General features: G+C 35.5%; 1 protein-coding gene across 1 annotated transcript; it reads left to right on the top strand.

Annotated features, from left to right (window-relative positions):
* Positions 1–11527: 11527 nt before the first annotated feature.
* Positions 11528–25426, top strand: LOC133286848 (villin-3-like). Its single transcript, XM_061484343.1, has 24 exons — positions 11528–11820; positions 14637–14759; positions 14986–15085; positions 15709–15777; positions 16113–16349; positions 16432–16609; positions 16735–16867; positions 17815–17974; positions 18050–18200; positions 18292–18392; positions 18476–18634; positions 18849–18917; positions 18989–19057; positions 19146–19283; positions 19380–19508; positions 20108–20255; positions 20369–20379; positions 20484–20624; positions 20713–20838; positions 21332–21394; positions 22554–22658; positions 23898–24144; positions 24220–24452; positions 24932–25426. The coding sequence occupies exons 2-24, from the start codon at positions 14704–14706 to the stop codon at positions 25043–25045; spliced, it is 2937 nt and encodes a 978-aa protein (XP_061340327.1). The 5' UTR covers positions 11528–11820; positions 14637–14703; the 3' UTR covers positions 25046–25426.
* The last annotated feature ends 326 nt before the right edge of the window (positions 25427–25752 follow it).

The raw sequence follows: 25752 nt of genomic DNA, 5'->3' as shown, positions 1-25752 counted from the left end.
TCACATGGGTCTCACATACTTTTATGTGTATATAAGAGAAAAAAATTATCTCCTACAATATAATAAATAAAAATCCCGAAAAATAATTATGGGAAAGCAACTTTTTTTTGTTAGAAATCAGGTGAATCTCCTCTCTATACAAATCAAATTTTATTTTGCATAAAATTGAGGCCCGTATAGTAAATTCATATAATAAAAAAATAATATATCTTTTCTTTGATAGTACAGAGTTTTATTTTAAATTCTTGCTTCCATTGTTAAAAAGCAATGTGTTGAGTACCAAAATTGCTTTTTAACAATGGAAGCTATTTGAGACAATAGCTTAAGTTCGCTAATTTGCATGATATCAATGTTTTATCAACTATAACCCTCCTTATCCACAGATCTAAAAAAATCAGAATCCTTTAATCCAAAATTATACTTACAACTTTGTAACAGATGAGTAAAAAAAAATTTAATTTTATATGTTTAGTTCCTATAACAACTCTCTTCTGGCAACATAAATGACTAAGCTAGTCACAACATATTTTTTATAACTTATCTTCTTATGCAAAATATATATATAAAAACCCAAAATCTGCACGAGGCCAGAAAGAAGCTGTGACCAGTAGGCCATTTTTGCTACTACGGAAAAAGCAGAAATGCTCATGGGAATAGAAAAAAAGGATTTGGGAGAGCCACCTCCGAAAGGGTCCAACGGTGCTCGATGGGGATTAGTCTTTGGTTAAAGGGTCCGACGGTGCTCGATGGGGATTAGTTTTTGATTACTGCCGGAGGATACCTTTGAATTTATTTAAAAAAGAAAAAAGAAAAAGCAGAAATGCCACTGTCCACATGATCTGCTGTGTTAATGCTCTTAAAGCTGCCATAGTAATAGGAAGAAATTCACTTGTTAATAATTTTTAGTAAAAGGAAAAAGATTGTGGTTTTTTATATTGACAAATCAGTTAGTAGTATATTTTTTGTGAAGCTAGTAGTATCATTTATTGTTAAGTAATCGCTAAGCAAATGTTGGTGCTTTGTTAATAAATAATATAAAAGGTTCTGTCAAGAATTAAGAAGACACCATTTCAGAAGTTTAAATTGTTAACTGAAGGTTTTTAACCAAAAAAATTAATAAAAGGTTTAACATATATTTAACTTTTTTTAATTGATTGATAATGGAATGATGTGAATTGAAGGTTAATTATACAAGAGGTTTTTGTTGGGCTTCCTCCTTCAATGCTAAGCCCAAGCTCATTTGAGGGGTTTCCTAAAAACCCTAACTCTAATTTCCACCTCCTCTATATATACTCATTAGTTGTGGGTGGAGGCTAGGTCAGATTTGAGAGAACAAATTTGAGAGAATTATTTGATTGTTTAAGCAAAGCTTTATGCTTTGCATTTGAGAGATCTCTAGAGAGTGTTTGAGTGAAACATCTCTAGGGTAGTTTTATTATCACCATTGTTGGAGAGGTTGAGTTAACCACCACATTGGTGTATTTGATTCGTTGTAACCATTATTTTCATAGTGGATTTTTTGATCTGGACTAGGTCCTATGGATTTTTACTTCTTCATTGGAGAAGGTTTTCCCACGTTAAAACTGGTTGTGTTCTTCTTCTCTCTCACTCCTGTTTTGTGATTTTTCGTTTTTGATTTTTCCGCTGCGCTGCCTGACCTGGTGAAGTTCAGGCCGAGGTATTGCTGAGATCCGAGATCAGGATCTTGTTGATTGACTTCCGCAAAAAGGCTGCTTAGCCGAGCTTGAGGGAACCGAGTTCCCAACAGTGGTATCAGAGCCCGAGTTCGACGGGTTCTGAGGGAGACGAGATGGAGACCAGTGGCATAACTCATGATGGAGATATGTTCAAGTTGACCGCAGACAACTTCACTTATTGGAGACCGATGATCGAAGATCATCTCTACTGCAAAGATCTGCATGAGCCCATTATTCTTGATGAGAGACAAGCAGGCAAAACTGATAAGGAGTGGGAGATCCTGAGTCGGAAGGCGGTAGCCACGATCAGGAAATATATTGATAAAAGCCTCTTTGAACACGTGTCCGAGTTCACGAACGCGTATGAGTTGTGGACGAAGCTAGAGTCCATGATTCAGAAGAAGACTCCCAGGAACAAAGCACACCTGGTTCGCCGACTTGTTAAGCTTGAATACAAAGACGACATGAGCATCATTGAACACCTGAACACCTACAAAGGTATTGTGAATCAGCTGTCAAAGGCTGACATGAAAAATTGAAGAAGAATTGCAGGCATTGCTGCTGTTGAGCTCGCTGCCAGAAAGCTGGGATACTCTGGTGGTGACCCTGAATAACTCGACTCCAGATGGAAAATTGAAGATGGATGTCGTGACAGACAGCCTCCTGGGCGAAGAATCTAGGAGAAGAGAACGAGGTACTTCGAGTACGTCTGAGGCCAACGTTGCTGAGAACAAAGGGAAATCTGACTCCCGCGGTAGAAGCAAAAGCCGAGGTAGAGGTCATGATAGACGAGACAAGTCCAGAGGTCGGTCAAAGCCGAAATATGAGTTGAAGTGTTTTTACTGTGGAAAGACAGGCCATAAGAAGCCAGACTGCTGGACTCTGCAGAATGATGAGAAGAACGGCTCTGTGAAGCCGGATCAGATTATTCCCAAGAAGAGGGAAGACAAGAGCACCACTGCGGTGGCTGCCAACCCGGATGCCGAGATATTCCTCCTTGGTGAGGATAATTATTTGAATGTTGCATATGATGACTGCACCTGGATTGTTGACTCTGGTGCCTCCTTCCACGTTACTCCACACAAAGGTTTTTTTCCTCTTATCGAGGTGGTGATTTTGGAGTCGTGAAGATGGGAAATCAAGTGACCAGCAAGATTGTTGGTGTCGGTGATGTAACTCTGACCACGGATGTCGGATGCCGGCTTGTGTTGAAAGATGTAAGGCATGTTCCAGACATGCGTTTGAACCTGATCTCGGTAGGAAAACTTGATGATGCCGGGTTAGTAAACTACTTCGGTAGTGTGAGATGGAAGCTGGCCAAGGGAAACTTGGTCGTGGCCCGAGGTAAGAAGGAAGGCTCCTTGTACGTGATGCAAGGAAAGATTAATGGCGGAGAAGCCAATTCTGTCCGAGATGAACCTAGCTTGGAGCTATGGCACAAGCGCCTCGGCCACATGAGCGAGAAAAGGCTACAGATCCTGATCAAGAAAGGATTATTGATCGGGTTGAAAGGCCAAGCGTTGGAGAGTTGCACGCACACTGCCTAGCTGGAAAGCAGCACCGGGTTTCTTTTGTGAGACCGGATCAACCTAGACGACGCAGGTATATTCTTGACCTCGTCCATACTGATGTCTGCTCCATGTCGGAAAAATCCTTTGGAGGAGCTCAATACTTTGTTTCATTTATTGATGACCATTCCCGCAAAGTGTGGGTATATTTGTTGAAATCTAAAAACCAGGTACTCAAATCCTTTAAAGAATTCCATGCAATGGTTGAAAGGGAGACTGGCAAGAAATTGAAGGTGGCCCGATCTGATAATTGTGGTGAGTATTGCGGCCCATTTGATGCATACTGCAGAGCGGCTGAGATTCGACTTGAGAAGACGCCCCCCAAGACACCTCAGCTGAATGGACTGGCTGAGCGGATGAACAGAACTATTGAAGAGAAGGTCAGAAGCATGTTATGCAATGCTGGATTGCCGAAATCATTCTGGGGAGAAGCCGTCAAAACAGCTGTTGACTTGATCAACCTCTCACCATCACGGCCACTTGAAGGAGAAATTCCAGAAGAAGTCTGGACAGGTCGGAAAGCGGCCTATAATCAATTGAAGGTGTTTGGATGCCGAGCTTTCGTGCATATCCCTAAATATGAAAGGGCCAAACTTGATGCAAAGACAAAAGAATGCATCTATCTTGGTTCGCCGAGATGTGAGTTCGGGTTCCGACTTTGGGATCCAATCAATAAGAAGATCGTGAGAAGCCGAGATGTGATCTTTCATGAGCATGAGAACATTCATGACATCTCGAAGCCCAAAGTCCGAGTTACTGTCGGACGTGAAGAACCCATCCCTCATGTCCAAGCTGAAGCAGGGGGAGAAAATCAAGAAAATAAAGAAAATGATGAACAGCAACAAGCTGAAGATGACCAAGACATTGAGGTCCGAGTTGAGGATGAGATACGGGATGAGAATGATGAACCGGGTTCTCAAGCTGAAGAACAACCGAGATATCCAACTCGAGAAAGACGGTGAGCCTCAGAGTTATGATGAGGCTGTGATGAGCTCAGAGAAAGAAGAATGGAAAAAGGCAATGCAAGACGAGATGAAGTCTCTGCACGAGAATCAGACTTATGAGCTGACTGAGTTGCCAAAAGGAAGACGAGCTCTGAAGAATAAATGAGTCTACAAGATTAAGAATGAAGAGAACGGGCAAAAGCGGAGATACAAAGCCCGGATTGTAGTGAAAGACTGCAATCAGAATAAAGGAGTTGATTTTGAGGAGATTTTTTCTCCTGTGGTGAAAATGACCTCGGTCCGAACCGTGTTAGCCATGGCGGCTTCGATGGACCTCGAGGTAGAACAAATGGACGTGAAGACGACATTCCTTCACGGTGATTTAGAAGAAGAGATATATATGGAGCAACCTGAAGGATTCCAAGCTCCAGACCAAGAAGACTTGGTATGTCGATTGAAGAAGAGCCTCTATGGCTTGAAGCAAGCACCTCGGTAGTGGTACAAGAAACTTGAATCATTCATGATTGATCATAAGTTTGAGAAGACTGAAGCCGACCACTGCGTATTTGTGAAGAGGTATGAGGCCGGAGATTTTTTGATCTTGTTGTTATATGTTGACGACATGCTTATTGTAGGGAAAAACAAATTGAGGATAGCCGCCCTGAAAAAGGCGTTGAGCTCGTCCTTCGCAATGAAGGACCTTGGCCCTGCAAAGCAGATTCTCGGAATCAAGATCATCCGAGATAGACAAAAGAAGCTACTGTGGCTAAGTCAAGAAAAATATATTGAGAAGATTCTGAAGAGATTCAGCATGGACAAAGCCAAAACAGTGAGCACCACCCTAGCCGGACACATAAAGCTGAACCAGAAGCAATGTCCGAGATCTGATGAAGACAAAGATGAAATGATGAAGGTCCCGTACCAATCCGCTGTCGGAAGCTTGATGTATGCAATGGTTTGCACTAGACCCGACTTGGCGTATGTTGTTGGAATAGTAAGTCGGTATTTGTCAAACCCCGGCAAAGAGCACTGGGAAGCAGTGAAGTGGATCTTCAAGTACCTCCGAGGTACGACCGACTTATGTCTACGATTTGGAGAAGGCAAAGCCGAGTTGCAAGGCTACTTGGATTCTGATTTAGGGGGAGACGCCGACTCGAGGAAGTCGACTACAGGATATTTGATGAGATTTGCCGGAGGAGCTGTCTCTTGGAAATCAAGACTTCAGAAATGTGTTGCACTATCGGCAACTGAGGCTGAGTACATTGCCGCTACTGAGGCAAGCAAAGAGATGCTGTGGATGAAGAAGTTCCTCATGGAACTCGGCCATGAACAAGACAAATACGAGCTGGGTTGTGACAATCAAAGCGCAATCCATCTTGCGAAGAATTCAACCTATCACTCCCGCACTAAGCATATTGATGTGAGGTATCATTGGATCCGGGATGTGGTGGAAGGAGAGCTCGAACTCGTCAAGGTGCACACTGACCAAAATTGGTCCGACATGATGACGAAGCCGGTTCCAGCAAGAAAATTTGAAGACTGCTGTGAAGGAGCCGGGTTGATGCTGAAGCCGACGCATTGAAGTCGGAGGGAGGGATTTGTTGGGCTTCCTCCTTCAATGCTAAGCCCAAGCCCATTTGAGGGGTTTCCTAAAAACTCTAACCCTAATTTCCACCTCCTCTATATATACTCATTAGTTGTGGGTGGAGGCTAGGTCAGATTTGAGAAAACAAATTTGAGAGAATTATTTGATTGTTTGAGCAAAGCTTTATGCTTTGCATTTGAGAGATCTCTAGAGAGTGTTTGAGTGAAACATCTCTAGGGTAGTTTGATTATCACCATTGTTGGAGAGGTTGAGTTAACCACCACATTGGTGTATTTGATTCGTTGTAACCATTATTTTCATAGTGGATTTTTTGATCTGGACTAGGTCCCGTGGGTTTTTACTTCTTCATTGGAGAAGGTTTTCCCACGTTGGTTGTGTTCTTCTTCTCTCTCTCTCCTGTTTTGTGATTTTTCGTTTTTGATTTTTCCGCTGCGCTGCCTGACCTGGTGAAGTTCTGGCCGAGGTATTGCTGAGATCCGAGATCAGGATCTTGTTGACTGACTTCCACAAAAAGGATGCTTAGCCGAACTTGAGGAAACCGAGTTCCCAACAGTTTTATCGAGAGTTCGTAACTGTCTATCATCTAAAATAAATTTGATTTGCCTAGTCTTGAACTTTCATGTATGTTGACGTCTATTAGTTAATTAATTTGACCACTCTTGGTCTTGGTTAGATAAATATTAAAATTATTAATGTATTGTCACGTCATATAATGTTGATGAATTTTGCTGAACTTACAAGAATTTTTTTAAGAGTTGGGATAAGTCTTTCATGTCATACACAAACTCTACTTGCACTTTTATTTTATTTTTCCTTTATCTTTTCAGTAATTTGTGTCTATTTTTCTTTTAAAAAGACTTAAATTTATGTATTTTAAAAGAATACATATTTTTCTCTTTATTTAATGGCAATATTGTTTTTGATGTTTCATAAGATAAAATTATTTTATGTACACACAAAAAAATCGATGAGATTTACTAAGAAAAAGAGAAAAAAATAAATCTCACTCATTTGAGTATGAGACAAAATTGTAATATGTAATATGAAAAATAACATTCCCTTATTTAATATAGGGACATGATCCGTTTACAAATTTTTTTTACAATTACACTAATGTAGGACCGGTCGTACACTGTGTGATTAATGTAGGACTGGTCCTACATAGTGTAGTTTGTAAACAAAAAAGTTTGTAAATATAACCTGCCCCTTTAATATAATCTTTTACAAAGTTTAAAGACTAGAGAAGTTTAGATACAGTAAAGAATGTGTAACCAGCTTTGACGGAAAAAATAAATGCTTGACGTATTTGCCTCTCTGCCATATAAAACAAATAATTAATATTAATAATATAAATTCTTAATACTATTATTAAACACGTGAATTAATTGGTAAGGAATGAATCTAGTTTAATCGGTGGTTTCAAGTTTGAGTCTTAAATATATGTAAATATGTAGTGTTCTCGGAATACTGCACCTCCACAGAGAGAAGGGGTCAGGGAATTATTTTTCTCTAAATATGTAGTTAATTATGTTAAAAACTTGATAGGAAAAGTTTTGTCGCTATTGTGATTTTATTTATTTTGACCGAATTAGTCAATTAATTAATGAATTGGTGAAAAAATCTAAAAAAAAATAAAAATAACGATCAAATAATATTGTTATTGATCACTACTTATAGATAACCGGAAATATATGTGAGCTGGCTTTGCTAACACATTACACGCCTCCCTTGCTAAGATTAATTTAAGATTTAATGTCCAATTTAACTATATTCCTTTTCATACTTCTCAAGAAATGCATGTCCATTAATTATTTTATGTAAAAAAAATGGCACATGTATGTATGCTGACCCACACAAATTCTACATATATATTAACAAATCTCATGTACCCATGAACCTTCCACACAATTAATTTCTGTGCAATAATTAGTATTCATGATTGTCATCTAAGCACGAAGAGAGAGAGAGAGACGTGGCATGCAAAGGATGCAACTTCAATTCCATATCAAGTATGATGAAAACATTCTAACATGGCAAATGATTTCTATATATGCGAGTTGATAGAAGTTCATCATTTGCATTAGTTAATTTAATTGATTATTTTGATTTATCTGTTAAAAACAAAAGTAATGTATCATAAGATGTAAGTATAAATTAAATCTTTATTTTATTATTTCTTTTTCCGAACCCACATGTAATTGTATATAATTTTGCAAAATTAGTTTTCACTGCATTGTTCATTCATTTGCCTTTACAATAATCTGAAGTTCAAAATAAATAAATAAACTAAGAAAGTAACTCATGTTCTTTTAGAACGTGTTCTGTCAAAGTGGAACTTAATTAATGTTTAATATTTTTTTTTTATTTCTTTTCATTATTCTAATTACTTTACAGCAATTCTCATGTACTTCTTGCTCCTAATGAAATTTAACCCGTAATTCACGTGATCATCAGTATATACTTTCTTCAAGCAAGATCATAAGATGGTTTTTCACTATGGTTAATTCACTAATCTCAGCTTAGGAGATTATCTGAGATTAATTTCGATTAATTGAGATGCTTGAAAACATAACTCTTGTTTTGATTTTTATTTCTTTTAACAAACATACCCGTGTTTTGCTTAGTCTTTTTACATTATCATCAACTCAAATGATTCATATATCTTGCAGTACGTTTCTTTGTTTTCACAATCCTGCACCTACAAAATGCAAATGAAATTTCTGAGTTGGTGATTAAGGCATATTGATACAATAATTGGGTGTGTGTGTGTAAATAATAAAAAAACTATGCTCAAATTTAGAGTAAAACCAGCAACAAGTCCTAAGTTGATACATTATTTTCATGTGTTTGTTGGAATTTTATTTTATTTTTATATGGGTGAGTTTAAATAGGAATATCAGAAGACAGCAAAAAGTTTATAGCCAGCCTAGGTTGCTGTTGACAGTACGAGATTGTCCACCTTTTCTTAATCTTATTGCCCTTTAACCAATTCTGCTACTGTTTAAATTTGGTGACCGATGAACTAATATTAAGATCCATAAGGCTTGCTCAGTGTTAGGAAATAAATCAGTGAATAATTAAGCAGTCTTTAGTCAATACACTTCGAATTACTTTATAACTTTATCTGATGTGGTTCTTTTAGCTTAAAAAAGAGCTACATTCTTTGCATCCTTGACCCTCTTTTGATTTTGTGGTCTAGACATATCTTTTCCCAACTTCATGGTAGACCCTTCATCTTTTCTGCTTCTATTTCTTTTTTCTCTCTCCCCTTTTGTAGAATATCTCTTCTCTATGTGCTTAGACTTTTTTTTATTTTTTTATTTTTTATTTTACAAATGGATCAAAACTACCTTTTCACTTAGTTAAAAGATTAATAAGGAAACAAAATGGAATTCTATTACTCTTGTTTGAGACTTAAGAAAAATGTAGAATACTTTCTTTTGTTAGAGTTGGTTTCAACTGGATACTTTCATTAGAGATATTGATTAATCTTTTGGAGCAGTGGTGGCAACTTCTCCAGCTATTTTAATTTTAATTTTGTAATGTTTTTTACAGATTTATCGATTATTTGATTAATCCAAGCCTTGTAGAATCACAACTTTCCCAACCAAATTTTTGACACAACTATATATTTAAACAGAAAATATTTCTGCAAATTACTGCAGATAAGTTATCTGTATTTATTTTTAAAACGACGTCGTTTTAGGATTAAAAAATTATAATTATAAAGACTATAATAACCCTAAAATAAATTAAAATTACAAAAACACCATAATTTTCGTCCTAGAACGACGTCGCATTGGACTTAATGCAGATAATTTATCTGCAGTGACTGCAGAAAAAATGAATCCATATTTAAACTTCGAACTTGAAATTACTGATTAAACTGAAGTAAACTCGCGTTAGTTTATCCAATTGCTTGGTGGTAACTTCTCCAACTATATATGGCACATTGGTTAGCCTAATCGTACTGTAATTTAAAGGGAAGCTGATGTACCAATCTTATCTGTTAACTAATAACTAACATGTCCTTTGAATGGCAGATTATTAACTTTCATTCACAACAACTGATTTAATCGTATTCAATACACTGAGAATGTAAAGTTGGATATAATTGGTGTTTTTTTCAGTAGGTTAATTTGACTGATTTTGTAAGAACTGACCTAACAACATTCTAAATAATAGATTATTGTTCTGCCTACTGAAAGGGTTGCTGTCCTTCATAAAACATAATAAGTACACTTCACCTGCTCTACATAATACTCCACTTACCCATTCTATACAAAATTAAACGCATGAGAATTTAATTTTGTAGGTTTACAATAACCTGCCACACTTATTGTAGCATACCCTTTTTTTTTTCCCTTCTTTTTTAACTAAAGTTTATTGTCATTTTTCAATGAGCAATTTCATCTAATATTGGGTGAGTGATGGTCGACCATGCTGCTGCTTTCAGAAGTTCAGCGTCTTTATATGCAAAATTGGATAGGCAATTATAAGTCACAACAAAGTAAACCTTCTATCTTCTATAGCTTTGATGTAACTTGACAATGCAAAATAATTTTCATACTCTTCATGGCCCTATAAATTGGTGAATTTCATTTTCACCCCCACATTAGATTTTCCTTTTATGTTTTAATATGTTCTATCTAATTTCATTTAATCTGTCCAAGACATTATTTAATTAGGTTTATACCAATATTCTAACATTCAAATTAGTGATAAATTTTGTCTAATAAGAACGATTCCCTAAAGAACAATGGTTCAAAATGTATGCTTTTTATATCCACATTTTGAGCAAAGTATTTTTATATATGTCACAAGTTGGATGTTTCACTCATGGGACGTACAAGTACAACATATATTGTAGGGATTTGATTTTATGATCTTACATAAGAATTGAATTCTCATGTTGTGACTCAATTAGTAGTAGGTCTCACATTTATTAAAATAAGAAGAAAACGAATGATCATAACATGATAATTGAATTCTCATGGGAGAAAATGTTTTTTCAATATTGCATGGGAGAGGTTATTGTTACTACCTCTTTTCTTATTATTTTTTACTACTAAATTTTAATTGTTGATTTCTGTCAATTTAACGGTTATAATTTATTGGGTTATATTTATTAATTAATTTTTAATTTTTAATAAATTATAACCATTAGATAGTGAAAATTAACGATCAAGATTTAGTAATAAGAGATAGTAAAAAAAAAGAGATAGTAAATATATAACATCTCAGATGTTGTATATTTAGATGTTTAATTAACTGTTTAATGTCAAACTTTAAACACTAAATAATATAATAATTATTATTATTATTATTTCTATATTTTACTTCATATGATATTTGTTGGAGGATAATTATTTAATTTTTAATTATTAATTTTTTTTATCTTACAATACATATAATCTAATATAATTTATTACTTAATATATTAAATAAGCACGATTTAAAAAGAGATCATGGCCAGCTCAAAACTAAAACATGACATGAGCCCATGTAAGCAGAGAGAAAAGACCAAAATAGGCGGTTGCACGGTGAAGGGATCTTTACCTTAAAAATAACGACTTTGCTTCATTCGTCTTATGTAATAAAATAACATATAACAATATATCAGCTTCTTCTTGTCGTTTTTTTCTTTATTTTGTTTTTTATTTATATTTTTTTGGGTTTGGTTTTCTATTGTTCTCTTTGGTTTCACCACCCTCGGTGTTTGCTTTTCATAGTAGTTTCATTTTTTCATCATCGTCATAATTCATTCATACCCTTCTCTCTGCAACTCTCTGAATTGCAAATCTCAAAAGGCTAAAAAAGTTAGAGAGAGAAGAACACTCACAGGCACACCAATAATTCACTTTTTTTTTTTTTTTTTTTTTCTCTTTTCAACAAGTATCTTCTCTCTCTCTTTATTGCCAGCTCTGCAACCCTGTCCTTCCCATACCCCTTTTCTTCTTATCTCTCTCGCACATAGAAACCATCATCACACCCTGAGATCTCAGGTACGTTCGTTCTCTCTGATCACTAACCCCTTTTCTTCTCACACTCATGTCACCACGTTAAATGCTGTTTCTCAACCTTGATCTCATGCTCTCGTCGTTTTTCTGATTCAGTACCTTGATTGTTGATCTGTGTCTGCCTCATATTGTGGTAACTTTGATGGGTTCATCTTGCTTTTACTCTTCGTTTGGTGATCAGTATGATTTTTTTATCTTTTGAGTACCCTCTTGTTTTGATATTGTTTCACAGTTTTGAGTTCTTTGATTACCCGATTCTTCTTTTAGTTTGTTTGTTTGTTTGTTTTTGTGATCTCACGCCTGTTATCTATTTGTCATGATTTGTTTTTTTTTTTTTTTGGCTAATCAAGCTTTGATCAATTGTATTGATTTATGTTAGCTTTTAATTTGAGAAAGAATTGACTAAATGAGCATTGGAAAAGAGGGGCTGGTAGATGTGTTAGCATTCAACTTTGCAGCAACAAATCAAGTTGATCCCCTAAAGTGGCAGTGCTTTCTGTTTAGTGGCAGTGCTTACTATTTGATTATTAGCTCAGATCAAGTGTGCGCTCAAATTTCCATTGGATTTTGGTATTAACTATTAAGTGAATAGCTCTTATCCAGTGCATTGCCTTCACGATCATAAATTATTTTTCTCCTCTTAGATAGCTTCACTGTTTCAGAATACTGGAAAGAAATTGAAAATCTGGAATGCTGAACCCATTTGGATAATAATGACTTGGATTGGGGACATGTTAAGTGGTGGAGCAAGCAGTGGATGAGCAGTTATTTGCTGAACTCTATGTAACAATTTACATGTAGAGCACTTCAACCTGGTAATGCTGCTCTCAGTTTGCAGTCTCCACCTAATTAGAGAACTGGGCAATTTGGAATGTGACATGGATGGCTGTTGTGCTAACATGGAACTTGTTGATATTTATTGGTCATAGAAGTAATGTACAATTGGGACAATCATCTAGACATTAAATGGACACTGACCTTACTGTATCTCTTCTCCCGTTTCTTCAACACTTAAACTTTAGCGCTTTCTAGTATTACAAAGCCATTCAGTGGTGAAAAATGTGTACAATGTGGTTCTATACAAGATGATAAGTTGGATTTAACCATATAAACTGCTTCAGTAGAGTTGAGGAATATATTTCAGCAAAGTTCAAGAGTTCCTTGTCCATGTTAAAAAGATTTATGCACTATTTGCTTGATATTTTAATAAGCCAGGATCAGCATAGTGTTAATTTTTGAGAAAACCAGATGTTGGGTGCATATAGGACAATAAATATCACCCCCAAGAAAAAGTAGTTTCAGTATGTAAAACAAAAATCATGATTGTGGAGTATTCTCATCCATATATAGTTACTAATGCTCATTGGTTGATAAAATTTAGCAGAAAGAGAAAGAAATTTGAAAACCATAAAATCTGATTTGTGGGGTACTTGAGGGCCAAATATCATTAATCATATTGTGATTGTGACTGGGGTTTGAAATTGGGTAAGGAGACTAAGCAAGGTTGTTGACTTGAAGAGAAAGGTTTTGGAGTGTGTCAAAGATACCAAAAATTTCCAGAGTCTGATGACATATTTTGCTTGTGATTGCTGAAGAAGATTACTTTAAACGATTTTCTTTTGCTATCATTTTTAATGTTGTTTTAGAAAATTGAGACAAGACATTTCATGTGTTGTGAGCATTATTATGTAATTAGTGTCTATATTTATTTTGTAAGCTAGAGTCTAACTACATCATGTAATTATAGTAATTAGGAAATTGTTACATTAATTCTACGTATTCAGCCTTTATTTTGTAGTTGAAACACAGAGTTCATCATATGTCTCTTTTTATCTATGTTTACTCTCAGCATGGTATCAGCCTAAACAGAAGCAACCTAGAACCGTGCATGTCCGGTGGACCCACTGTTCTCTAGTGAACCGTGTTTCAACTCTGGTTTGTTGGTCTTCCTTGCCGTGTCATTTTTCGGCATATTCCTCCTCTTTTACTGTTGTCCGTGGCTGTCAGTTCCTATTGTGTGTGCTTCATGCCCAAAGGACTCTTGCATGAGAGGGCGTCTTGGATACAAAACCATTCATGAGCCTTCACCTTACATCTAAAGTGCTTGGAAGAGCTGGTTCTTGACATTATGACACCAAATAGAATGGGAGGCTAGAGCCTGATACAACAGTAGTCCTGCAGTTAGCATGCAAATTTAACTACCAACCAGCCATATTATAGATTCAGTGCAAGTACAAGCAATTTTCATTTGTTAGGACTAGAAGTATGTTCTCCCTAAGTAATATAACCCCACAGATAGGTTAATATTGACACTGTAGAAATGATTTTTCTGGATATAACTATAATTAAGTTGTTAGTTTTGCTTTCTTTTGATACACAGCATAATGACAATGAAGGAAGCAATCAATTCCCACTTCCCTCTATGTCCAATTGTTTCTTTCTTTCATTTGAGGAGAACATATTGTTATGAATATAATGTCCTTACCCATTGCTGTGACCCTAACTATGCTGTGGCCTTTGATTCAGTAATTTTCCAAATTTATACTTTAGTTGTTTGTTTGGTTCTAGTGCTTATAAAAGATACAGGGAGATATAGGAAGTCAATATTTATAAATTATTTATGTTTTGCAAAATGAAGTCTCGCTGCCACTGCTGTTCTCCATGCTTGACACATGAACCTTAATCATGGCAGTAATTTGCATGATATGGTGGTGTCAGAGGATATGCAATTACCTTATCTACAAAATGATACATGATTTTCTCATGCTAAGACATTGTTAACTCTGTTTCCTCTCATGCAGTGGATTACTTTCGAAATTGTAGACGGCATTTACTGAAAAGACACTATTTTAGAAGGAAGTTTCAGCTATGTCTAGCACTACAAAAGTTTTGGATCCAGCATTCCAGGGAGTGGGTCAAAAAGTGTATCCTTAATAAAAGGGTGATTTATAAAAGAACTTGTGAAAATTATAATTTCTTCATTTAAAATTTTCTATAGGAATAAAGTAAAAGGGTAAAAATAGTAATAATAAAAGAATAGTCAAAGACTGTGTAATTAATCTCCAGCTATAAGCATTATTTTTCCTGCTTATATTGTTATATATTGGATATATTATGTACTTGAGGAGTTTTAGACTTAACTTCTTCTAGAGGGACTGAAATATGGAGGATTGAGAATTTTCTGCCAGTTCCATTGCCCAAATCTGAATATGGGAAATTCTACATGGGAGATTCTTATATCATCTTGCAGGTGCGAACTGTATCCAATATTACAGTTAGATGTGTTTATACATGGCTATACGTTGTGTCACTTTATGATGACTCGAGGCCGAATGTTCTGGAAGCAGTTCATCCTTTTCTGTTTAGGCTGTGCAAAATACCCTAAATTGCATTTTTAGTTCTCTTGAGATTCAAACAGACATTATCTTGCCGATTATTGTATTCAACTCTAGATCAAAGCACATAAACAGAAAAATAGAGAAAGAAACTTCTATTCACGTGGGTCTAAAAAAGGGTGACCACTTTCGAATTATAATTCTAGGGGGACAGCATAGCTTACATGATATATAACTGATGAAAACCTTAAGTCTTTAAAGAATCCCTACTCTTGTGAAATTATAGATGAGAGTCTTTAATAAAATTCCTATATTGAGTGGAGAGCAGGGGGGAAAAAAAATCACACCCCATTAAACCCTTACTAGCAGGGTAGGGATGAGGGCAAGGGCAATCCTTGTACGTAACTTTAACCTTACATATTTGCAAAGAGGTTGTTTCCAGCTTTACCATTATTCGAGGCTCGCCCTCTTGGTTAAATATAGATGTCTACTTTTTGTTAAAAATAAAATTAGGAGTTGATTTTATATGTATTTGCAGACAACACAAGGCAAAGGAGGCGCTTATTTTTATGATATTCACTTCTGGATTGGAAAGGATACAAGTCAGGTAAGTTTGGATTTCACCCTACCCTGTCTCCAACCTAGCTCTTGTCTTATCCAGCCTTTTTTCCCCTCATATAGTGAAGGGGTGACTAAAATGTTGAACCTTGTAAGATAACAATATTTTTTTTAGAAAATTTATTGTTTTAAATTTTGTGTTTATGTTTCTTTCCAGTTCCACTCTTTTTTGCTTTCCCTTTTTGAAGTAGTTTTTAGGTATGATGAATCCTACAATTTTCTCTTGAAGGGGCCCCATCGCATGATCACAATTGTTTTGAAATTCATGAATCAATATATTTTGACAAAAAATAATCTCTATTGACATTGTGGTTTTCCTTGTAGGATGAGGCTGGAACTGCAGCCATTAAAACTGTTGAACTTGATGCATCTCTTGGAGGACGTGCAGTACAGCACAGGGAAATCCAAGGGCATGAATCTGACAAGTTTTTGTCATACTTTAAGCCATGTATAATACCATTAGAGGGGGGTGTCGCATCTGGATTTAGAAAACCTGAAGAAGAGGAGTTTGAAACACGTTTGTATATATGCAGAGGAAAACGAGTTGTCAGAATAAAACAGGCATAGTGTTCTCTATTCGTGAACGTCATACAGTACACATTTTCATTGACTGTAAATCTAATTTAACATTTTCCTTCTGCAGGTCCCTTTTGCACGGTCTTCACTGAATCATGATGATGTATTCATCCTAGACACTCAGAATAAGATTTATCAATTCAATGGTGCAAATTCTAATATTCAGGAAAGAGCCAAGGCTTTGGAAGTTATTCAGTTGTTGAAGGAAAAGTATCATGAAGGGAAATGTGATGTTGCAATTGTTGGTAAGGACACAAGGCACATGTTTTCCTATCACTTTTTGAAAAGCCTATTTTATAATTTTGCATATCTGTTCTTCAGATGTGTATTTTGATTTGTTTCTAACTATAAAATGTATCTTACATTGCAGATGATGGCAAGTTGGACACTGAGTCAGACTCAGGTGAATTTTGGGTCCTCTTTGGTGGTTTTGCTCCCATTGGGAAGAAGGTAATCAGTGAGGATGATATCGTTCCAGAGACCATTCCAGCTCAATTATATAGGTATATTGATTTCATCCTGGTCAATCACCCCCTTCTTCCCGAAGCACCTGTTTCAAAAATATCATCTAACAAGAGATGGTTGTTGGTGATTTTTAACTAAGATAAATCCATAACAAAGGAATTTTTCAGCTATTAATAATTTTTATATATATAATTCTGTAAAACTTCTGTGATTGCAAGTCAGATAAAAAATGAGTAGAAAACTTTAAATAATCAAAAGGGTACAGTTAGATTTTATCCTCCTTTCTCTTTGTAAAGAACCAATTCAACCCAAAAGCTTAAGCTATTGGGTGAGGGCCTCTTTAATGGTTTATATTATTCTCTAACACGCCCCCTCACACGAGAGCCCACTGGGCTTGAAGGGTGGATAATGCGCAGGCCTACCTACCTGTGCTAAGAAAATTCCACAAGAAAAAGTGGGGGGCGGTGAGGATCGAACCCGGGACACGAGGCTCTGATACCATGTAAAGAACCAATTCAACCCAAAAGCTTAAGCTATTGGGTGAGGGCCTCTTTAATGGTTTATATTATTCTCTAACACTCTTCATAATACTTAATATATAAACTTTGATTTATGATTGCATTTTGGGTAGCAGATGCGTGTGATGAGAGATTTGCATTTATGTATTTTGAGGTTGTAGTGAATGAGTTTTTTATGAGACGTAAGAAGATATTGATTAAAACTTAGGTCTTTTGAATTCTTCTCATTCCATCTGATGTATGAGAAGTCTTGTCCTTGCTTCTTGCTGGTTTATACTGGGGACCATGATTATTTTCTGCTAAATGTATTATAACCTTACTCAAATCTTTCTTTTTTCCACGTTTTTTCTCCTTAATACTTGTTATGGTATTAATCGTTTTGAAGTTATTGTTTTATTTCTCTGTTATAATTTGTGCACTATGCATTTAAGTTTCTTGACCTGGAGCATATGATCATGTGCATTCAGTATTGCTGATGGTGAGGTCAAGTCTGTGGAAGGTGAACTTTCTAAATCACTGCTGGAGAACAACAGATGCTATTTACTGGACTGTGGTGCTGAGGTATTTGTCTGGTTTGGCCGGGTAACACAAGTTGAAGAACGAAAAGCAGCTTGTCAGGCAGCTGAGGTAATGCCATTGCAGAATCTATTTCTTCTTATGTTGGTTAAAAGGTGGAGTCATTAATTTTACTAAGATGTTCAGGAGTTTGTTGCAAGTCAAAAAAGACCAAAATCTACAAGGATAACCAGGCTTATTCAAGGTTATGAGACACATTCATTCAAGTCCAACTTTGATTCTTGGCCATCAGGATCTGCTACTACCGGTGCTGAGGAAGGAAGAGGAAAAGTTGCAGGTGGACATTGTTTCTTCTCCATTGTGATTTGGCTTGGCTTTTTGTCTCATTAGCCATGCTGACTAAGTATGATATTTTTTTGTACTGCCAGCTTTGCTGAAGCAACAAGGTATGGGTGTTAAAGGAGTGGCAAAAAGTACCCCAGTTAATGAGGAAATCCCACCTTTGCTTGAAGGAGGTGGAAAGATGGAGGTAAGTTTATATATTTTTTTAATTAGTTTCTTGGCTCAATTAAATTAATACCAATCAACGTGAAGATTATTTAAAATTTCCAGGTATGGCAAATCAATGGAAGTGCCAAGACTCCATTACCTAAGGAGGACATCGGTAAATTTTATAGTGGTGATTGTTATATAGTACTGTACACTTATCACTCTGGCGAGAGGAAGGAAGACTACTACTTGTGCTGTTGGTTTGGCAAAGACAGCATTGAGGTAACTTCAGTCATTCTGATTTGAGCTCAAAACATATTGTGAGGATTCTAATATTTTGTTTGCATTCACTTTACAGTGATAACATTATTGTTAAGACTGGCTTAGAGTTTATTGCCTTAAATTTTCATAACTTCTGCTAGTCATTTTGGTTGCTTGGAATTTTTGGGAATTTATGCCTATATACAAGTTCACTTGGTTACATTTCCTTCTTCAGGAGGACCAAAGGATGGCTACTCGGTTGGCTAATACGATGTTCAACTCATTAAAGGGTAGACCTGTTCAGGTATCGTAATGTGAATATCAAGTTGGGGATGTTGCATGGAAACTGTGTATTACTGAAATAGTTTTTTACAGGGTCGCACATTTGAAGGTAAAGAGCCACCACAATTTGTTGCTCTTTTCCAACCTATGGTGATCCTCAAGGTATCATTTGCAAAATCCAATGCTATTTTTATTAACATATATAGATAGTGTGAAGCTAACTAGTTCAACTGACTTATATCTGTTGCAGGGAGGTTTGAGTTCTGGATACAAAAAATTAATAGCAGACAAAAGTTTGCCAGATGAAACTTACACCGCAGAGAGTATTGCTCTTATTCGAATTTCTGGAACATCCGTGCATAACAATAAAGCAGTGCAAGTTGATGCAGTATGTGCTCATTAAATTATTCATTTTGTCCACAATAGTTATGTTACTAGGGCTTTTTCTCTATTAATCCACCAAAATTATGCTATTCTTATTCAGGTGGCGACATCATTGAATTCTACCGAGTGTTTTGTCTTGCAATCTGGCTCAGCAATTTTTACTTGGCATGGCAACCAATGTTCCTTTGAGCAGCAGCAGCTAGCAGCAAAAGTTGCTGAATTTTTAAGGGTATTAGCTCAACGTTTTTTTTCCTGATATCTTTTTGTATTTTGTTCCTTTCTGTTTTGAGGATTTCTTATCCTCTCCCTAGTTGTAATTAACTTTTCTACTTCTATTCAATAGTTCGCTGAATTTTTAAGGGAAGTAGCTCAACATTTTGGGTCTTCCACTAAATTATTCAAGGACTATCATATAAATTTCAAGCATAACTGAGTTGTCTCAATCTTATATAATTTAAACACATTTTTGAGTTTCTATAGTCTCACGACTGGTATAGATTTACCTTTTAGGGATGATGTTCAACTCTTCTATAAATGAAAACTTAGTAAACTTATGGAAATGGCTTTCATATTTCTTTTGGTAACCATTATACTTCTATTTATATAGATTTGGTAACTTCAAGATAAAAGTCATTCAAACTGGCTAGGAATGACCTTATCCTTGTGGTTGTACCCTGAAGTGCATTAATTGTAACCAGCTAATGCGTGTTATGATTCTCGTATTTCTTTTTCTCCGGTAGACTTAATGATTGTTTTTAACATGTAGATTGAATTATAGTAGTTTTACATTATACATTATTTGTTAACATGTTATACATCCATGTCCAGCCAGGAGTTGCTTTAAAGCATGCTAAAGAAGGAACAGAAAGCTCAGCTTTCTGGTTTGCAGTTGGAGGAAAACAAAGTTACACCAGCAAAAAAGTCACTAATGACATTGTCAGAGACCCACATTTGTTCACTTTCTCATTTAATAGAGGTAGCATTTCTTGTAACGATTCTTCCCTGTATAAAAATTTGTTTATTTACTGATATTTGAATGTTCTAACCATTATTGATTTTGTAAATTTCTTCGCAATGTGGATGTACCAGGAAAGTTACAGGTGAGTTTGTGACTGCAACTTCATTATGTGAACTTGTCAGCAGTGAGTAGTAATTTTGGGGTTCTTCATGTCTTCTAAATCTATTTTTATATTTTTCTCTTCAGGTAGAGGAGGTTTACAACTTTTCCCAAGATGATTTGTTAACAGAGGATATCCTCATACTTGACACGCATGCAGAAGTTTTTGTTTGGATTGGTCAGTCTGTGGACCCAAAAGAAAAGCAAAATGCTTTTGAAATTGCGCAGGTAAACTTGCTCAACGGATTAGAGCTTTTTCTTCCCATATTTCCTTTTACTTGATGGACTTGATGTATACTAGAAAATTTTCCATCAGAAATACATAGATAAGGCTGCATCTCTGGAGGGACTATCTCCTCATGTACCACTATATAAAGTAACTGAAGGGAATGAACCTTGCTTTTTCACAACATACTTTTCTTGGGATCATGCAAAAGCTACGGTATGTGCGAAAACATTAAGGAACTTCCTTTTCTTGTTTGTCTTTTATATTAAAAAAATTCGCCCTCACTTTTAATTATTGTCACCTGTAAAGTTACAATTTCTTGTTCGTTGAAAACATTATAATTCCTGTCTAACTGGCTGGTTTAGCTAAAGCATATTATTGTTATCCAATATAGGGATCGCAACAATTTTGAAGCTTTATAACACAGGTTCCACCTTTAAAAATAACTGTGGAAGCTCAGATTATAGATACAATAAAACAACTGCTCCCATGAATGAACCAGTGCTACCTAGTGCTATTGGTATATTTACGTATACAAAGTATATCAGATGCATGTGTTATTAGTGAAACTGATATGAGGCGATCATGAGAATTTTGAAGAAATTCAACATAGCGAGCCTAAAGGCTAAAGCCATGTAAATTTACATGTTGCAAAATAGGTTGTTTAATTTGTTGAATGCCCATTCATTATCTTCCTGATGAAATGCAGGTTCAAGGGAACTCATTCCAGAAAAAGGTGACATTACTCTTCGGAATTGGCCATTCTGCAGAGGTAAAAACCTGATTCAAAATTTTCATGAGAAAATTGTTGCTGTTGAACATGCAAAATCTCAGAATTTTTTTATTTATATTAAAACCAACTGCTGAAACTGAACTTCTATCATGAACAGTATCTTGCTTAGATCCAACAATGGAGATTCTAAATCATGTCATGTTTCTTTAGCTACATTCATTTTTGTTACAATAATTCTCCAAAATAAAGTACTTTTTCAGAATTATGTGACATATGGGACTCCCAATACAGTCACCAAGACCAAGGACCTTTTTCATTTTGTTTATGGGACTTATTTGTACTGTATTCCTCACATTTCATAATATTATACCTGGAAATACCATAAATGCCTTGTAATCTGAATAAAATTTGAGAAAATTTATATATCTTCAACTTTCTACTCTAATATTTGAAACATTCAGCACCAACTCCAGGATTATTTTACTTTTAAATTGGATTGTAAAATGGAAGAAAGTTTCAGAAACATTAAGGAACTAATGTTCTTTTTACTTTTTACTTTTTCTTACCATGGATTTTGATGACATGTGTTCTTTTGATGATGTTTAATCCATTATATGCAATTATTTATGATTTACAAACTCATTTTTGTTACTTCACTGCTGTAATATAATGACTTTGTTTCAGATTGTGGTAAAGGCAAAAGTGAAGTACATAGGGTATCAAGGATCAACATTTGTCCATGTCATATAAGAACTGCAATAAATATGGCTATGCTATTATATAATTTTAGAGTAAATCATAATTTTGAATTACTTATAGAAATGCCTCCTTTTTCTGTTTTTACATTAAAACTTAGGGATTTAATTCTATATCATTAATTTTTTTATGTTCTTCCCATTTTGCTTTAATTCATGTGGTCTAATTTGAAAGCCACTTTATACCTTTGTATCCTTTGTATCTACGATTCTTTTTTCTTAGTTAAATGGTTTCCTAGTCTTTTCATGTTCAGGCAAAAATATTCCTAAATGCCTACTTTTGAATAGCTCTTCTCTTTCTGGACATTACTAGTTAGATAAATTTGTGCAGACATAATGTTGTTGGTGTTTGGAATCATATCTAAATTTATTATTGCAGTCATTAATTTGTTGTTGTGTGTGCCTCTATATGTTTAACTAGGCTTTGCTGAATCTGTTGACAGGAAAAGTCTAATGGGTCAAGTCAAGGGGGACCAAGACAAAGAGCAGAAGCTTTGGCTGCCTTAAATAATGCCTTTAATTCATCTCCTGAGACAACATCCAGCATGGTATGGCCACTTGTTTATAGATGATTTACTATCTTTTTCTCTGTTATTTTACAGTTAATGAACTTAAACCAAGAGTAGATTCTCCTGATAAGATAAGAGGGCACAGGGTAATGAATGACCAGGCATTCATTCCATATAGCATCTTTGTTCCTTCTTTCTTTTTGTTCTTAGTTGTAACGTGTAAGTGAAATAGTTGAGTTTGGGCAAGTATAGGTTCAGCTTTATTGCCGAAAGAATGAAAGGAAAAATACTCAGGTATTTTAAATATCTCCAGATTCACTCTGAGCATAAAAAATTATCACCTTCTTGGGTTTCATTTTGAAAAGTTAAGTGCCATGGGCCCCAAGAGCAATAAATTCAAATTAAGTTTTCAAAGTATTCCTCTATGATTGGGATTTGGTATAGGGTCAATGGAGCATCCTCTAACAAAATGACTAATTTTTTTTTCTCATAAAAATTATATGTCATAGTTTTTATTAAAAACACTAGATTGTCTATTAACCCGTACAATCCACTTGGTGCAACATTAAATACAGTTGTCAATCTAAAGGGATGGCAATTCAGGTAGGCAAGTCGTGTTTTGTTTGACACGCCTCAACCTGAACACACACAAATAACCATTTTTTGTCAAACTTCTCGACACTAACATGACCCATTTTATTATGCCGGTTGATACGACACAAATAACCTACCAATTTTATTTTTTCGAATAAAAATTATAATAATATACATAACCTATAATTAATAAATAGAAGTGGGGTTATTGAGAGTAAATATGTAATTATATAATTATTTAATTTAAATGGGTCAATTGCAGGTCGACACAAACACGGGACAAACACGAATACTCTTGTAATGAACATAATTTTTCTCCCTGTTAGTTTTTGGTTGACACAAACATAACACGAATACAAATACTGGTTGACAAGAACATGAAAATATTGGTATCGTGTTTGGATCATGTTGGCATGTCGGGCTGAAAATTGCAACCCCTATTAGTTTTAAATAACGTTATGATATTTGATTGGGTCATAGGTGATAATTGAATAAACCACTCCCCGTTAAACTCAACTAGTGAGTGTGGGGTGGAGGAAATCCTTGTACGCAGCCTTACCTTTACATAATTGCAAAGAGGATGTTTCCTGGATTCAAATCCATGACCTTTCATTGGTGATAATTGAATAAAGAAAAGAAATAAACTGGTGCTTTTTTTAAACTTTTCTACTCTCACTGATGCAGGATAAACTGAATGGGTCAAATCAAGGAGGACCAAGACAAAGGGCAGAAGCTTTAGCTGCCTTAAACACTGCATTTAATTCATCATCCGGAACCAAAACTTTTACTCCTAGGCCATCTGGAAGAAGTCAAGGATCACAAAGAGCAGCAGCAGTAGCTGCTCTTTCTTCAGTTCTCACCGCTGAAAAGAAGAAACATTCACCTGAAGCTTCTCCTGTGGCAAGTCCTGTTGTTGAAAGTACCGCTTTCGGTGAGAAACATAGCTCTTATTTTTCAAGTCATGTGTTGCTTTTGATCATTTGACAAGTTTGAGTTCTTGCTGCAGATGCTAAAAGTGAAAGTGCCCATTCTGAAACGGAAGGTCTTGAAGAAGTTGCAGAAGCGAAGGAGACACAGGAACTTGCCCCTGAAACTGGTACTAACGGGGATTCAGAATCAAAACAAGAAAATGTGGAGGATGGAAATGATAGTCAAAATAGTCAAAGTGTCTTCAGTTACGAGCAATTAATGACTAAATCCGGTAATCATTTGTCTGGAGTTGATCTTAAACGGAGAGAGGTAAGTCTTGGTTTGCATGTTATTGATTTGTTTTATATGTTTTTATAAGTGTTAAATATATGTACCTCCCCTGAAATTTTAATTTGTTACAAACACCCCCTTAAAAAAAGAAGGCGAACCTGAGCAGTGGTAAAGCCGTTTTTTCATGGCTGAAAAGTCATGGATTCGAATTCTGGAAATAGCCTCTTTGCACTTATGCAAGGGTAAGACTGCATACAAGGATTACCTCTATCCTACACTTGGGTTTAACGGGAGTGTTTTTTTTTTTTTTTTTTTTTTTACAAACACCCCCTTAAAATGGAACAGTTACTAGAGCTTCCCGTTAATTTCTTCTGTGGAGGTCTTAATAATTTTATCAGATATTGAGGGGTATTTGTAATATTTGAAAGCCTCTAGGGAGCTATATGGTTATACTTTTAATTTCATGCTTTGGGTTCATGTTAACATGTTTTTTTGCTTCTCCACTTAATGTTGATTAGGCCTACCTGTCAGACAAAGAGTTCGAAACTGTTTTTGGAATGACAAAAGAAGCATTCTCTAAATTGCCAAGATGGAAGCAAGACATGCTGAAAAAGAAAGTGGATTTGTTCTAGACTCAAATACAATGAGTAACATATCTACTGCTTTTGCATCCTAGTTATCTTAAAATGCACTTATCTGTTGGATAGTGTGGTTTTACTGGTATATACAGTACTTGGATTCCTATGGATAGCACTTTGCTTTTGGCCTATAATGGATGTAGGTGTGGTTAGTGTCAAAGTTTGAATGTGACGCTGCCTGGAGAGTGATTTTTAGTTTCTCCTTTTAAATTGGTGCTGCCTCTTCCTCTTGTAATGCTCACTTATTATTGTAGCAATGAAGACAGTGGACAGATTCAATTCTTTCATTTTGTTGAGTTTGTATTTTAAAAATGTGGTTTTTTATCCCCCTTGTTGCTATTGGTTAGGGTGGCGGGTGTATATGTATTGCATGTTATACCGAATCTTAATATAAAGAATGAAAATTTGTTTGTTGTTATTTATGCCTATGAATTATGTAAATGTGGTTCTCTGCTTCTCTCTTTTTATTATTTGCTAGTGGAGAAGGAGATTTGGAATTGACATGCAGAGTTTGGGTTAAGAATTTGGTTAAGGTAAATATAAGGTAAACTATGAATTAGTAAATATAAAAGTCAACGAAATTAACTTTGCTCAATTGATAACAAAAGTATTGTTTTAAAATATCAAAGAAATATATGAGGAGACTTGAAATAATTTTCATTGATATAAATTAGTAAATTACTAAGGCACTAACGCAGTTG

The sequence above is a fragment of the Gastrolobium bilobum genome, unplaced genomic scaffold (assembly GCF_033153095.1).
Source record: "Gastrolobium bilobum isolate Gb01-03AN ecotype WA unplaced genomic scaffold, APGP_CSIRO_Gbil_v1 utg3261, whole genome shotgun sequence".
Taxonomy (NCBI): Eukaryota; Viridiplantae; Streptophyta; class Magnoliopsida; order Fabales; family Fabaceae; genus Gastrolobium; species Gastrolobium bilobum.
The sequence above is the reverse complement of the archived record's forward strand: the minus strand, read 5'-3'. Positions and strand labels throughout refer to the sequence as shown.